The sequence below is a fragment of the Entelurus aequoreus genome, linkage group LG04, assembly GCF_033978785.1.
Source record: "Entelurus aequoreus isolate RoL-2023_Sb linkage group LG04, RoL_Eaeq_v1.1, whole genome shotgun sequence".
Taxonomy (NCBI): Eukaryota; Metazoa; Chordata; class Actinopteri; order Syngnathiformes; family Syngnathidae; genus Entelurus; species Entelurus aequoreus.
The window spans coordinates 41,524,028-41,540,620 of NC_084734.1; the positions used below are offsets into that span (position 1 = coordinate 41,524,028).

Here is a 16,593-nt window from a genome sequence, read left to right on the forward strand (position 1 = left end):
GTCTGGCCTGCGGAGTCCACCCCTAAACAGGCCTTAACCAATCATTTGGATTGTCGATCTAAGCGCCTCAGCCACAACTGGTCCACATTCGCTGAGCGGGCGTGACTTCTATACGGATCTGGGGATTTGAAAGTGGATCTGAACTGCACTATGAACTGCTACCTGCTACCTGCTACCTGCTTGAGTTTTATCCTGTGTGATTCTGAGGTTTCACAAGAACAACAATTACTTAAAGGCCTACTGAAACCCACTACTACCGACCACGCAGTCTGATAGTTTATATATCAATGATGAAATCTTAACATTGCAACACATGCCAATACGGCCGGGTTAACTTATAAAGTGACATTTAAAATTTCCCGGGAAATATCCGGCTGAAACTTCGCGGTATGATGACGTATGCGCGTGACGAAGTCAGTTTAACGGAAGTTATGGTACCCCGTAGAATCTTATACAAAAAGCTCTGTTTTCATTTCATAATTCCACAGTATTCTGGACATCTTTTGCAATTTGTTTAATGAACAATGAAGGCTGCAAAGAAGACAGTTGTAGGTGGGATCGGTGTATTAGCAGCGGACTACAGCAACACAACCAGGAGGACTTTGTTGGAGAGCAGACGCGCTAGCCGCCGACCTCACCTTGACTTCCTACGTCTCCGGGCCGCCAAACGCATCGGGTGAAGTCCTTCGTCCTTCTGCCGATCGCTGGAACGCAGGTGAGCACGGGTGTTGATGAGCAGATGAGGGCTGGCTGGCGTAGGTGGAGAGCTAATGTTTTTAGCATAGCTCTGTGCGGTCCGGTTGCTAAGTTGCTAAGTTAGCTTCAATGGCGTCGTTAGCACAGCATTGTTAACCTTCGCCAGCCTGGAAAGCATTAACCGTGTATTTACATGTCCACGGTTTAATAGTATTGTTGATTTTCTATCTATCCTTCCAGTCAGGGGTTTATTTTTTTTGTTTCTATATGCAGTTAAAGCACGATGCTATCATGTTAGCTCGTAGCTAAAGCATTTCGCCGATGTATTGTCGTGGAGATAAAAGGCACTGAATGTCCATTTCGCGTTCTCGACTCTCATTTTCAAGAGGATATAGTATCCGAGGTGGTTTAAAATACAAATCCATGATCCACAATAGAAAAAGGAGAGTGTGGAATCCAATGAGCCAGCTTGTACCTAAGTTACGGTCAGAGCGAAAAAAGATACATCCATCACTGCCTCTCAAGTCCTTCACTGTAACGTTCCTCATCTACGAATCTTTCATCCTCGCTCAAATTAATGGGGTAATCGTCACTTTCTCGGTCCGAATCTCTCTCGCTCCATTGTAAACAATGGGGAATTGTGAGGAATACTAGCTCCTGTGACGTCACGCTACTTCCGGTACAGGCAAGGCTTTTTTTTATCAGCGAGCAAAAGTTGCGAACTTTATCGTCGATTTTCTCTAATAAATCCTTTCAGCAAAAATGTGGCAATATCGCGAAATGATCAAGTATGACACATAGAATGGATCTGCTATTCCCGTTTAAATAAAAAAAAAATCATTTCAGTAGGCCTTTAAGTAACTTCTCTATTTGTGTCCCAAACCTCCGGGTGGACATCCCACAGGCCCAAGACCAGAATGTCCAGAGTTCTTGGAAGTAAAGTGACACTTGATCCCAAAGTTATTGTTCTTCAAAACATTGATTGGGAGAGAAAAAGGAACATGTTGGCTTTTGAAGGAAATTTTATTTATCAGTCTGTAGACAGCAGGGATGCTCGCCCGTCGAATCGGAGCCAGGAAGTGTTGTCGCGGATTAAGACGGCTTATTCCGCAATTGGATTACCTTCTGTTGCATTTAATTAGCACCGCGGGCATAGTTTGCTGATATTTACCAACGTTCTGTCATTCCCACATGACCCCCCATGACCTGTAATTAGATGCACAACGACATTGCTTTGAGTCATTAAAGCTCCTTATTATTCTGTCAGCAGTTTTAAAAACGTGTCAGTGGTCACACAATATTGTATTAGAAATGCGTTGTCCAAAATCTCACCTTGATGCTTTAAAAGGGCTCTACTGGGAACCCGCGGTTTGTTTGGTGTGTCTGTAGCTTTAATGCTAAGGAGCTGTATTGGAAAGGAGGGCACAACTGTTAGCGGCACTAGCATGGCTATGTGGCGCTACGGTGCTAACATTGCACTTACATTTCAAAAGCAACATCGTGCAGCTGCGGGTAGTTGACAGAGCGCCTGACTTGATTTTTAAGATGTGTAGCAAAGCCCGTTTTTATTTTGTTAGTTTTTTTTTCCAATACATGAGAGTCATGTGACGAAAGTTTATGACATGAAAACTGGCATGCATGTGATCAGGAAGGCGTGGGATGCTCTACCTGTGGTTTCTCTTTATTCCCACCCACACCCCGATCAGAGGACACCTTGCCGGGGCGCCGTGTTACTCCTGAGAAAAACAGATGGCAGGAAATACATTTAGAGGCCGGCAGATGTTTTTAAGCTGACACCTTAAAGATGAAATTGAAGCTTTTATTGCTGAATCGACCAAACACCTTTCAAATCAGCTGAGAGCACGCTAGGCACTTACTTTCTTCGGCCGTAAATAGCCATCCTGATAGAGATTAAACACATCTGTGTGTGTGCGTGAGTGTGTGTGTGTTTAATTGGCAACAGCTGGCAGGCGTGCGGCACTAACTGTTGTACAAGCACACAAAGAGGGTGTCATGTTGGCAGCGTCAACAGCGCGCTTGGCGTCTCCTTGCACTGAGGTGATAGTCAGTAGCTAATTAGCCAGCGCCCAACCTGCGGGTCTGGGTTTGTTTACTACTCCTCAACTGGTTAGGATCAAAGGTTTGTTTGTGTAATTTGTGTCTGCCCCCTATAGGTTGTGGTCACAATGCATTGAAAGACATGTTAGCATACATGTAATACAGACATACTTGCCAACCTTGAGAGCTCCGAATTTGGGAGATGGGGAGGGGGGCAGAGGTGCAGGCAGCATATCCCTTCCCCTTTCGAGCTGTCCTGGATGAAATGAAATTATTTTTTCCAATCATTTTGGAATTTGCAAGCGTATTTCTTCTTCTTACTTGTCGTCGCCATGTCTCTTCTTCGTTCTTCTGCTTCGTCTCCTTCTTGTTGTGTGTGCAGTTGTGCACTGAGCTCCAAAAGCCGTAGATGTTATTGTAGCGTCCCGGAAGAGTTAGTGTTGCAAGGGGTTCTGGGTATTTGTTCTGTTGTGTTTATGTTGTGTTACGTTGCGGATGTTTTCCCGAAATGTGTTTGTCATTCTTGTTTGGTGTGGGTTGACAGTGTGGCGCATACGAGTAACAGTGTTAAAGTTGTTTATACGGTCACCGTCAGTGTGACATGTAAGGCTGTTGACCAAGTATGCATGGATTCAATTGTGTGCGTGTGTGTGCTTCAAATTAACGTTATCATTAAACCATTTAAAAGATCATACAACGTGTCAGCATTTCTTGACATCTTCGAGTAAAGACCATTGTTGAACCCGTCCACCGCTACATTATTATGTGACTGTTTATATGGAGGAAAAGCGGACGCCTGGACAGCATGCGGCTATTAAGGGGTGAAGGTTTCAGGTGAGAGAGGACGCTAAAGGCAGTGCCTTTAAGGCACGCCCCCAATATTGTTGTGCGGGTGGATATCGGGACAAATTCGGGAGAATGGTTGCCCCGGGAGATTTTGGGAAGGGCACTAAAATTCGGGAGTCTCCCGGGAAAATCGGGAGGGTTGGCAAGTATGAATACAGATATCCTCAAAGTTTTGTAATCATGAGACAAGTTGCTCAATCTTTTGATGGTGGCCATGTTTTTCAAACAATCTTGCTAAAAATGCTCTTGTCAGACCCCCCAAAACTGTGTGTGTGCTAGTGTTGTCCCAATACCAATAGTTTGGTACCGGTACCGGTACCAAAATTATTTCGACACTTTTCTGTAATTTCCGATACTTTTCTAAATAAAGGGGACCACAAAAATTGCATTATTGGCTTTATTTTAGAAAAAAATCTTAGGGTACATTAAACATCCATCCATCCATCCATTTTCTACCACGTATTCCCTTCGGGGTCGCGGAGAGCGCTGGAGCCTATCTCAGCTACAATCGGGCGGAAGGCGGGGTACACCGTGGACAAGTCGCCACCTCATCGCAGGGCCAACACAGATAGACAGACAACATTCACACTCGCATTCACACACTAGGGCCAATTTAGTGTTGCCAATCAACCTATCCCCAGGTGCATGTCTTTGGAGGTGGGGGGAAGCCGGAGTACCTGGAGGGAACCCACGCAGTATGTTTCTTATTGCAAGTTTGTCCATAAATAAAATAGTGAACATACTAGACAACTTGTCTTTTATTAGTAAGTAAGCAAACAAAGACTCCAAATGTAGTCTGCTGACATATACAGTAACATATTGTGTCATTTTCCATTCTATTTTTTTGTCAAAATTATTAAGGACAAGTGGTAGAAAATGAATTATTAATCTACTTGTTCATTTACTGTTAATATCTGCTTACTTTCTCTTTTAACATGTTCTATCTACACTTCTGTTAAAATGTAATAATCATTTATTCCTCTGTTGTTGGATACTTTACATTAGTTTTGGATGGTACCACCAATTTGGGTATCAATCCGATACCAAGTTGTTACAGGATCATACATTGGTCATATTCAAAGTCCTCATGTGTCCAGGGACATATTTCCGGAGTTTATAAACATAATATACATTTTTAAAAAAACGAAAGAAGATGTGATGCCAAAAAACATTGATGTAATCATAGTAGTATCGACTAGATACGCTCCTGTACTTGATATCATTACAGTGGATGTTAGGTGTAGATCCACCAATAGCGTTTGTTTACATTTTGACGCCGGTAAGCTACGGTGTGTAGTGAAGCATGTTTAGCTATTCCTCCTCCTGCAGGGATGCTACTTGCAAGAAACATACTTCATTTGTCACCATGGAGGCGACGATTAGTGATTTAGAAGTAGCTAAAACACTGCTGACTGGGGCTGGACTTCAGCCGCTAGCTAGCTAGCCATGTCTTAAAGTACCTTTTCCGGTGGGCGTTTCAGTGTTATAACTTCACCCTAATCATTAGTTTTTAAGCCAAAATGCGTCCGTTCTAACTTTTCTGTCTACACACTGTCTGCTTGCAAGTACTCCGTGATTGTGCTGTGCGCTGCCGATCATGCTCCTCTGCTCGTAAACCAACAATGACGCAACGTCACCACGACGGGGAACGGGGGTACTTTTCAGAGGCGGTATTGTACCGAATATGATTCATTAGTATCGCGGTACTATACTAATACCGATATACCGTACAACCCTAGTGTGTACACACCTCAAAGTTACAGTGGGTGTTTTTTGTAAAGCGCATTGAGCTTTATGCGGAACTTAAAGACAAACAAACTCCTGGGGATTAAATTTATGGAGTTCAATCAACAGCGCCACCATGTGGTGTATTTGTCAGAAAAAAATGGCCCAGGCAACACAGTCGAGGCGAATGTTTTGACAAATTGTCACCCTTTTGTGTGTAGCGGTTCAAGAGTAGTGTCAAAAAGTGAGGGTCTACAAAAAAACATGGCCGACGAATGTGGCAGGCTAACATTTGTTGTTTTCGATGTTGTTATAGAGTGCCTCAAAACAACACACACACACACACACACACACACACACACACACACAAACACACACAAAGTTTTAGCAGCTTGATGGCCCACTGAGACATTTGAAAGTCATTATGTTCAATTACACCACTGAGGGCGGCCATGGCTGACTGTTAAGTTTGTAGAGGTGTGCGCACACATAGACAAAAAACACACACACACGCATGCGCACACACACACACAAACGCACACACACACAGTGGCCCTGTTGAGAAATATCAAGAGTATTCGAGTCAACAGAAGGGAAGAAAGATGATCTGATTCAATCTGCATTGTTTGTGACATCGCCTCAGAGAGACCAATTAGATCTCACTCATATTTGCTGATGTCATTGGCTGAGGTGACATCTGTTTCTGCGACATTCACGGCGCCACCTGTGTGCTGCGTCTTTGCACTGCTTCAATGTGTTTATTCTTAGTTCATTATTAGATCACCATGCCTGCAGTTTCACAGTCAGTGAGTGTAAGGTCTACAAAAGCAGATATGTTAATCGCCTCCTTTCTCACAGCCGTGTCAGTTTGCACGTACATTTCCGATGTACTAAAAAAAGAGATGTTAATTTAGGTGCCGCAATCACTTTCTAGTTTAGTAAATCAGGCTGCGTGTGCTGAATAATAGAATTTGCATTTTCCGCTCCCAGTTTATGAGCGTTCTGATGATCAGCATATATTTTGTATACCAATGAAGAGCTAAATGGATTGCACACCTTATTCTGCTCACTAAAGAGACGCAATCCTAGATCAGCTTTGCATGTGCTATTAGGTTTGCACATGTTTTAGTAAACGCAAACCTTTAGTAGATCAGGCCCTATCTATTATTCTAACAGACCTTTTTTGTAAAACAATTAATGAATGAAGGGCACTTTTGTAGTTATTTCACCACATTTCTACACAATAACTCAGATTTGGTAACACTAGCAGGTAGTGGAGAATTTGCGGAGATTTTTGGCTTTTTGGGTTCTCTCCGGGTACTCCGGCTTCCTCCCACCTCCAAAGACATGCACCTGGGGATAGGTTGATTGGCAACACTCAATGGTCCCTAGTAATGTTGTCTTGATACCAATATTTTGGTACCGGTAAAAAAAATGGCATTATTGGCTTTATTTTAACAAAAAATCTTAGGGTACATTAAACATATGTTTCTTATTGCAAGTTTGTCCTTAAATAAAATAGTAAACATACAAAACAACTTGTCTTTTAGTAGTAAGTAAACAAACAAAGGCTCCGAATTTAGTCTGCTGACATATGCAGTGACATATTGTGGTAGAAAATGAATTAATAATCTACTTGTTCATTTACTGTTAATATCTGCGTACTTTCTCTTTTAACATGTTCTATCTACACTTCTGTTAAAATGTAATAATCACTAATTCTTCTGTTGTTTGATACTTTACATTAGTTTTGGATCATACCAAAAATGTGGGTATCAATCCGATACCAAGTCATTACAGGATCAGACATTGGTCATATTCAAAGTCCTCATGTGTCCAGGGACATACAGTATTTCCTGAGTTTATGAACATAATATCCATTTAAAAAAAACGACAGAAGATGTTGTGATGCCAAAAAATATTGACGTAATCATAGTAGTATCGACTAGATACGCGACTGTACTTGGTATCATTACAGTGGATGTCAGGTGTAGATCCACCAATGGCGTCTGTTTACATTTTGACGCCGGTGAGCTATGGTGTGCAGTGAAACATGTTTAGCTATTCCTTGTCCTGCAGGGATGATACTTGTAAGACACTTACTTTATTTGTTGCCATGGAGGCGAGGATTAGTGATTGAGAAGTAGCTAAAACACTGCCGACTGGGGTTGGACTTTAGCCGCTCTTCCTGAGGGTGTTTCAGTGTTATAACTTCACCTTTATCGTTAGTTTTTAAGCCAAAATCAGATCGTTCTCACTTCTGTGTTTACACACTGTCTCTGCTTGTAAGTATTATGATAAATGATAAATGGGTTATACTTGTATGGAGCTTTTCTACCTTCAAGGTACTCAAAGCACTTTGACAGTATTTCCACATTCACCCATTCACACACACATTCACACACTGATGGAGGGAGCTGCCATGCAAGGCGCTAACCAGCAGCCATCAGGAGCAAGGGTGAAGTGTCTTGCCCAAGGACACAACGGACGTGACTAGGATGGTAGAAGGTGGGGATTGAACCCCAGTAACCAGCAACCCTCCGATTGCTGGCACGGCCACTCTACCAACTTCGCCACGCCGCCCACCGTGATTGTGCGCTGCCGAACATGCTCGTCTGCTCTGACACCAGCAATGACACGACGTAGCGACGACAGGGGGTTATTTTTATATTTAGGTCAGATCTAGTATCACAAATCGCTTCTAAGACAAACCAACCAGTCCAGTTGCGATCAATTGAATACCCTGAGATGACAATGACCTGGATGAATGTCAACATTCATACACTTGTCTGCCTATCTCTGTTGGCCCTGTGATGAGGTGGCGACTTGTCCACGGTGTACCCCGCCTTCCGCCCGATTGCAGCTGGGATAGGCTCCAGCCACCCCCGCAACCCAGAGATGGACAAGTGGTAAAAAAAGGATAAATGGATGGATGGATATTACCTTATGCTGTTCATTTTTTACATGAGCTTTCAAGTTAATTTTATCATCTTTTATCACACCTAGAAATGTGATTTATTTTACCCTGTCAATGTCTACTCTGTTTATTTGTACAGTATTTGTATTTAACTTTCTCTGCTATGCTGTTATCATGTGCCCATGTTTTCCTTTGAACTTTCTCATCCACCCCAGATCATTCTTACATTTAGAAAATGTGTTATATCTGTGAGTTTTCACATTTAGGAAATAACAGTCTATCTCCAACTATTGCCTGCTTCCAATTAACGCCCCTTCCTCTTTGCGCGTAACAACCCCAGTTAAAAATAACCCCTACATTTGTATTTTCAAACAAGTACAACACATGGTTTTAAAGTGTTACAGAGTAAGTGTTCTATTGATTTTAGCAGTATATCATCCAGAAAGCTTGAAGTAGCTGGAGCTAAGGTGTATGAACAGTTAAATGTGTCACAATGGTGGACAAACGTTCCAACAAAGACAAGGGTGGATGTTGATGTCCCGAGGGGACACAGAAGCACTTCTAATCCTTCCTCCATTTACCCTCAGCATCGTCTTTAACTCCTCCTTCGTCCTCCAGGTTCCAACCATTACCCGTTCGGTGGGCCGTGACAGGATCCTGGTTCTACGCCAGCAGACCCAGTTCCTCTGGAACGCCTACTTCTCCTCTGTAGCCAAGATCGTCTTGACTACTCTGGAAGTAAGATCGTCTATTCTTTTTCAGGGAAATTGTCTTATTGGGGAGTTTTCAGTTTGTCACAAAAGTTTTATTCAGTCGACAAAAATCTGCATTCTGTTTTGGAGCCGCAGGCTTTGCTTCACCTCTTGGATAAACTTTGAGAATCAATCTCTCCTATTTGAATATTTATTTGTTTACTTTCTTAACGATAGAAAGTTGCTAGAATTCCCTTGAGTACCGATGCTAAACAAGCATAGACTACTTATTAGTGTTTGAATCTGCATATAATCACTACATTTGACTATTTATGCTGTATTGTTAAAGGGGAACTGCACTTTTTTTTAAATGTTGTTTATCATTTACAATCATTATGAAAGATATGACGACTGATGGATTTTTTTTTTTAATGCTGTTACGGTAAAGGGCAGAAGAAGGAGACGGCACAGAGGCAGAGACGTCGTTAGCTCTAAGCGTATTTATTAGCACAAGTGTGTGACGTGTGTAATTAACCCAAAATATGTATGGTGTGACTATGTGTAGTGATTATCTGAGGAGTGTTACCAGGAGTTGTTGAAGGTGTGTGTTGAGCGAGGTGCGAAAGTCCATGGAGGGCAAGGCAAACTCGGAGGTCCAAGGACAGGCAAGAGGTCAGGGGCAGGAGCGAGGCTTCAAGGTCCGTGTCCAGGTGAGAGGTCGAGATCCAGGAAGGCAGCCAGGGAACCATAGGGAATTCGGGGAGACGAGACACACAGCTCGAAACCACGAAACGGAGGAAAGCTGCTGGATGGTGACACAGAACACAAGACGATGAGCACAGAGGAGGAGAAACACAGAGGGAGCAAATGCACATAGAGCTGGAGACGTGTAGGCTTACTGTACAGGAACATGTAGCTACGTTCTGGCCCAGAAACGCAGGTTGCGCTGGCTTAAGAAGCATTGAGCCTCATCAGTGTCAGGTGTCAGCGGAGGCGGAGGGGTGGCTGCAGCAGGAGAGGAATGCCCGTGGGCGTGTCCCGAGGCGCGCTCAGCGGAGCACACAGCAGAGTGAGAGGCGGGGTAATTTTTTTTTTTTTTTGGGCATAAAAAAATACGGACTGTATCCCTGCAGACTGTATTGATCTATATTGATATATAATGTAGGTGCACTAATTGTAAGTGTGTATTTCGTTTTTTATGTTGATTTAATAAAAATAAAAAAATGTTTTAATTTTTAATTTTTTGTTTTTTTTTCTCCTTGTGCGGCTCGGTACCAATCGATCCACGGACCGGTACCGGGCCACGGACCGGTACCGGGCCGCGGCCCGGTGGTTGGGGACCACTGATCTAGAATGAACTTACAGGGAGCAAGGAAGTGAGGAAACTGCTGAATGGTCGATGATGTAAACATAAGGACACATGGAAGTGATTACGGCGCCACTCTAAATAGTTTGTCTGCGTCAGCGCTTATAATAACAATATCACGAATACTTGGTTAATATTCAAGTAACGAAATGTAAATGGAGTATTGTTGGCGCTTTTTGAATGGTTATTTATTGGATTTAATGGGCGGAATAGCGGAGCTTCCATTGGTTCCACTGTAAGCTGACTTTTATTTACATTTATTTAATATTTAGAATGCATTAAAAAACATTCCTTCTGTCGTCATGTCTTTCATAAGGATTGTGAACGATAGGCAATATTCCAAAAAAAGTGCAGTTCCCCTTTAAGGCTTTCTGAAAAGGCCCCTCAAATGTTAAGAACATTGGCACTTATTTCATAATTCTGGACCTAAAAATTATATCTACATGTCAAATTCAGCCCAAATCAGACACAATAGTGATTTTAGGCTTGTTTTCTAACACGTTTCAGCACATTTTGGAACGCCCACTTTTAGCAGCAAAAGTGGGCGTCAGCCTGCTGACGTCACCTACAGAAGACTGGAGAAAATTTCCTATTAAGTAGTATGTGTTTTGGTAGCATTTTTTAAACCAGAATCATGTTATTTTCACACAGAATTTGAGGAACTTAGCAAAATACCCTCAAGGAAACACGAGTCAGAACCTGTGGGAAAATATTTTGTACAGTACATGTTGTACAGGTTTTTGCCACTTTTTGGCGCAGTGGTGTCACCAAAACTTTGCGGTTTTTTCTTGGAGCAGTGGCTACATTGTGGAGCTTGATAGTTTTCATATGGTAAACAGGTTCGCTACATAAGTTCCGCTGTGAACACAGACGGTCAAAATGCAAAGAAAAATGAATGTAAGCCGCTGGTATTCTATTTGGCTTACTCTTCTACTGATGTTTTATTGCTGGAATTGACACTCGAGTTGAGTTGAGTCGTGCTTGCAAAAGTGCTGAAAAAACATCCATAGATACTTTATTCAACTTTAAGAGAAATTCACATTTAAGGAGTATATTGCGCTGTGCAAGACAGCTAAGAAGAATCCCAGGATGCAGACAAATGGTGAGTTAAATACTTATCTTACTGTTAAACAGTACTCACAAATATATTTACAAAAAGCGACTTTGCAAAAAGGGGGAAAAGCAAAATGAGCACAGTGGGAAAAATACAACGCCTAACAAAAAGAGTAAACAAACTAACTCGGGAGTTGGAAAAACGTGCAAGCTGAAATACAAAAAACAATGACGAGAAAAAACACTGAACGAGCAGGTGCAGCAGAGAAGCAACCAGGCAAGAAGGACCAGGGAGACTAAAATTTGCCGACTCTGGACTCTGGAAAGAAAGAAATGCAATGCAGTAAATGATAGAACCATACCATAAAAAGGAACAAATGGTACGAACCAAAAAGTAATAGCGTAGGTTGTTTTTTTTGTGGCTTGTGCAGCCCTTTGAGACACTTGTGATTTAGGGCTATATAAATAAACATTGATTGATTGACTATTCAAAAAGTATTAAAAATGTCATAATAAGCTTAAGAAAAATACCCGTGATAGGCAGACACATAAAGTTAAGTACACACAGGCTGTGTCTATGTTAGGGATGTCCGGTAATATCGGACTGCCGATATTATCGGCCGATAAATGCTTTAAAATGTAATATCGCACATTATCGGTATCGGTTTCAAAATTATCGGTATCGGTTTCAAAAGTAAAATATTTAACTCTTTAAAACGCTGCTGTGTACACGGATGTAGGAAGAAGTACAGAGCGCCAATAAACCTTGAAGGCACTGCCTTTACGTGCCAGCCCAGTCACATAATATCTACGGCTTTTCACACACACAAGTGAATGCAAGGCATACTTGATCAACAGCCATACAGGTCACACTGAGGGTAGCCGTATAAACAACTTTAACACGGTTACAAATATGTGCCACACTGTGAACCCACACCAAACAAGAATGACAAACTCATTTCGGGAGACCATCCGCACCGTAACACAACATAAACACAACAGAACAAATACCCAGAACCCCTTGCAGCACTAACTCTTCCGGGACGCTACAATATACACCCCCCGCTACCCCTACCAACCCCCCACCCTATCTCATGATACATTAATATTACTTACCGTATTGCAATCGAAGAACAATTTTGGCATTAAATAAGATAGAGAAAACACTAGAAAACTTCCCTTTTAGTAGTAAGTAAACAAACGGTATAAAGGGTCCTAATTTAGCTGCTGACATATGCAGTAACATATTGTGTCATTTCTCATTCTATTATTTTGTCACAATTATGAAGGGCAAGCGGTAGAAAATTGATTATTAATCTATTTATTAATTTACTGTTAATATCTGGTTATTGTCTGTTATGACATGTTCTATCTACACTTCTGTTAAAATGTAGGAAGCACTCATTCTTCTGTTGTTTGGCTACTTTATATACATTTTGGGTGATACCAAAAATTTGGGTATCGATCCGATACCGAGTAGTTACAGGATCATACATTGGTCATATTTAAAGTCCTCACGTGTCCAGGGACGTATTTTCTAAGTTTATAAACATAATACAAATTTTAAATAGACTGCTTATAAAAAAAAAATCTCATTGTAATCCTAGTATCGACTAGATACGGCTCTTGTACTTGATATCGTTACACTTGATATCTGTGAAGACCCGCCCCTTTGTTTACATTCAGGAGCGCAAGCAAGTATCCTCCTACTGTGTGTAGTGAAGCATGTTTAGCTGTTACTCGTCCTGCAGGGATGATACTTGTAAGAAACGTACTTTATTTGTCGCCATGGAGGCGAGGATTAGTGATTTAGAAGTAGCTAAAACACTACGGAGAGACGTTACCCACTAGTTAGCTGTTAACTAGCTATGTTTAAAGGACCACTTGCGGGGCAGTGTTTTAGTGTTTAAAGCTCCAAAAAAGCCAAAATATTTGTATTCTAAATCTTCTGTCTTTATACTATTTTTAACCCCGGATATGCGTTTTTCAAACTATCCGTGTCCGTGTGGACTATAATAGTTTTACATGCCTTTATCCACACTGTCTACGCGGGCAAATGGCCTCCAGTTCTGTAGATGACGTCGAAATAGATGACCGGTCCTCATATGGAAGGTACTTTTCTTTGTTGATGTCTCAACAACACACACACACACACACACACACACACACACACACACACACACACACACACACACACACACACACACACACACACACACACACACACACACACGCACACACACACACACACACACACACACACACACACACACACACACACACACACACACACAGACATACATAATGGTGCTAATTAAGGGCTCATTTTGGGTGCACATTTGTCTCTGCCGTTGCCAAAAAGGCACAAAGGATGCATTGTAAATGAAAAAACAACCAACAATTTCAATGACATTATTCAACTATTACAGTTTTTAATATTTATAAATGTTTCTGGAAAAATACATTAACACACCAAATTGAGCACATTTTAATCTTGAATTAAAAAAAAAAAGTTAATATGTGTTCGTTCACCTATTTTCTCCCATCTCTAATCGTAGTGTGCGATGCTGCAAATTAGTGTTGTACGCCAAGAGGGGGCGACATATCAAGTCTGGCAATGGAAAGGGTGCGTTCCAAATACAGTTAGTTATCTACACATTATGTCATGATCCATGGTCCGGATCATGTTTTTGTGTTTTCTGTTAATTTTGGACTCCTTTTGTTATTTGTTGTGCTCCTGTGAGTTTGTTTTGGTTGTCATGGTCACTCTTTGTGTGCACCTGTCTCTGATTAGTGCTCGCCCGCTCACCTGCTTCCCGAGCGCTAATCAGAGGCATTATTTAAGTTGCCTTTGCCAGTCACTCGTTCTGCTCTCATTGTGTTTGCTCCATGCACTTGTCACGTGAGTTTTTGAGTTCTAGTGTTCCTTGTCTTTTGCCTATGCTAAGTAATAGTTCCTTAACTTCCCGTGCGCTCTGCACGCATCCCTGTTGTTTTCGTTTATTGGATGATTTATGATAAATAAATCACTTCCTACCTTACGCCTTCGTCCGGAGCCGTTCCTTTGCATTGGGAGAACAACCGCGCAGCAAGCTGCGACCCCCCGTTCGTGACACATTACTCAAAAATATAATGGGAAATTACTGCCATATTCATTTCCAAAAGCACTTTTTGTGAAATTTGGGTAATCTGGACACTATGGGTTCTATCAGTGACTTGCAGTGAGGTTCATGACTGGAGAGGCACTGACTTCATCACAGTCAGATTTACAAACATATGAACCCTAAAGAGTACCTTATTCACCATGTGATTGGCAGCAGTTAACGGGTTATGTTTAAAAGCTCATACCAGCATTCCTTACACATACAAACTGTAGCACACAAAAAGCACATTTAATAAAAAAAACATTATTATGGTCTTACCTTTCTTGCTGGACATCCACACAGCCAGCCTTTGCGTGTGTACCACGCCGTTCGAAAAGAACGGGTCTTCTGTCCCGAAGTCTGAAGCAAACCTTTTAGCTCCGGCGTTGGTCTACCTTTAATTATTACCTCCTGCTTCGATTGAAAGTCCAGTTTAGAAAACTGTTTTATTTTACATATGTAATCCTCCATGTTTTTAATAAAAGTTCAGGCGAGAGGAAAAAATAAACAATCGCTGCACTTGACTTGCTAACTGTTGCTTGTTCTCACTTCTTCTGCGGCTGAGGAATGATCTCTGGGATCACTACCACCCTCTACCACCAGGAGGCCGGATTACTGCGAGCCTCAGCGTCTTTTGCAGCCGTTTTATGATTGCACAGCACAAGAAATACGTGACACACATACAGTTGTTGACAAAATCATCATCATCGGCAGCTCAGTCTCGAGAGACCATACAGATGCGCGTCTGGAGTCTTGTCATGTTGTTTGGCATCGTCTGCTATGGCTGCGCAGTCCGATCTGTGAGTGACAGTCTTTATTGCAGTTTGTGCAAATGAATAAGGTGGCCTGGGTTTGAGGGGTTGCTGCAGTGCACTTCCTGCGTCTCCTCTTCTCTGCTGCAAGCCGATCTCTTGCCACCTCAGCTTCTGCACTGCCCTTGTGGACAGTCTGACGCCAAGCATTTCTGTCCATGGCCTGTACCTCCCAGCTGTCAGGAGAGATGTTGCATGCTTTCATGTCTCTTTTGCAGACGTCCTTGAAGCGTAGTAGGGGGCGACCAGCTCGTCTGGTGCCAATGGTCAGTTGTCCATACATGATGTCCTTAGGTAGTCTTCCATCCTCCATCCGTCGGACATGGCCGAGCCAGCGGAGACGGCGTTGACTCAGCAGGGAGTACATGCTGGGGATCTTGGCGCGCTGCAGGATGTTGGTGTATGGGATGTGGTCCTGCCAGCTGATGTTGAGGATGCGCCTGAGGCACCGCATGTGGAAGGTGTTGAGCCGACGTTCTTGCTTCATATAGGTGGTCCAGGATTCACTTCCATAGAGAAGGGTGCTGAGAACGCAGGCCTGATATACACGGATCTTGGTGTGTTCTGACAGCGCTCCGTTCTCCCACACTCTCTTGGTCAGTCTAGCCATGATGGTATTTGCCTTTCCGAGACGCCTGTCCAGTTCGATGTCCAGTGAGAGGTTGTTGCTGATTGTTGATCCCAAGTAGGTGAACTCGTCCACAGTGTCCAGTCTGATGTTATCAACTGTGATGGAGGGGGCAGTACTGATGTCTTGTGCACTGATGTTGGTCTTCTTCAGGCTTATTGTGAGCCCAAACTGCTTACAAGCATCGGCAAAGCGGTCAGCCAAACTCTGAAGGGCATCCTCTGTGTGAGTCATGAGGGCTGCATCATCAGCAAACAACATCTCCCTGATGAGAACTGTCCTGACCTTGGTCTTAGAACGCAGTCGCGCCAGGTTAAACAATCTCCCATCAGACCGGGTGTGCAGGTATACACCATCAGTGGAGGAGTCGAAGGCGTAAGACAGGAGCAGGGAAAAGAAAATCCCGAAAAGGGTTGGTGCAAGTACACAGCCCTGCTTGACACCACTGTTGATACAGAATGGTTCTGAGGATGATCCGTCATACAGGACTGTGCCCTTCATGTTGACATGGAAGGAGGTCACCATGCTGCCGAGCTTTGGGGGGCAGCCAATCTTCTCAAGGAGCTGGAATAGGCCTTCCCTGCTGACCAGATCGAAGGCCTTGGTGAGGTCTATGAACATCATGTAGAGTGGCTGGCCTTGCTCTCTACTCTTTTC

At 42.7% G+C, this 16,593-nt stretch overlaps 1 protein-coding gene across 3 annotated transcripts in view; it reads left to right on the forward strand.

The window, feature by feature from the left end:
- The window catches only part of LOC133648626 (exostosin-1), a 359,097-nt gene that overhangs the window by 273,988 nt on the left and 68,516 nt on the right, over nucleotides 1-16,593 (forward strand). For all 3 annotated transcript variants that reach the window (XM_062044901.1, XM_062044903.1, XM_062044904.1), the window contains exon 6: nucleotides 8,861-8,980. In XM_062044901.1, the coding sequence (XP_061900885.1) occupies nucleotides 8,861-8,980 (120 nt within the window). The remainder of the gene's footprint in view (nucleotides 1-8,860; nucleotides 8,981-16,593) is intronic.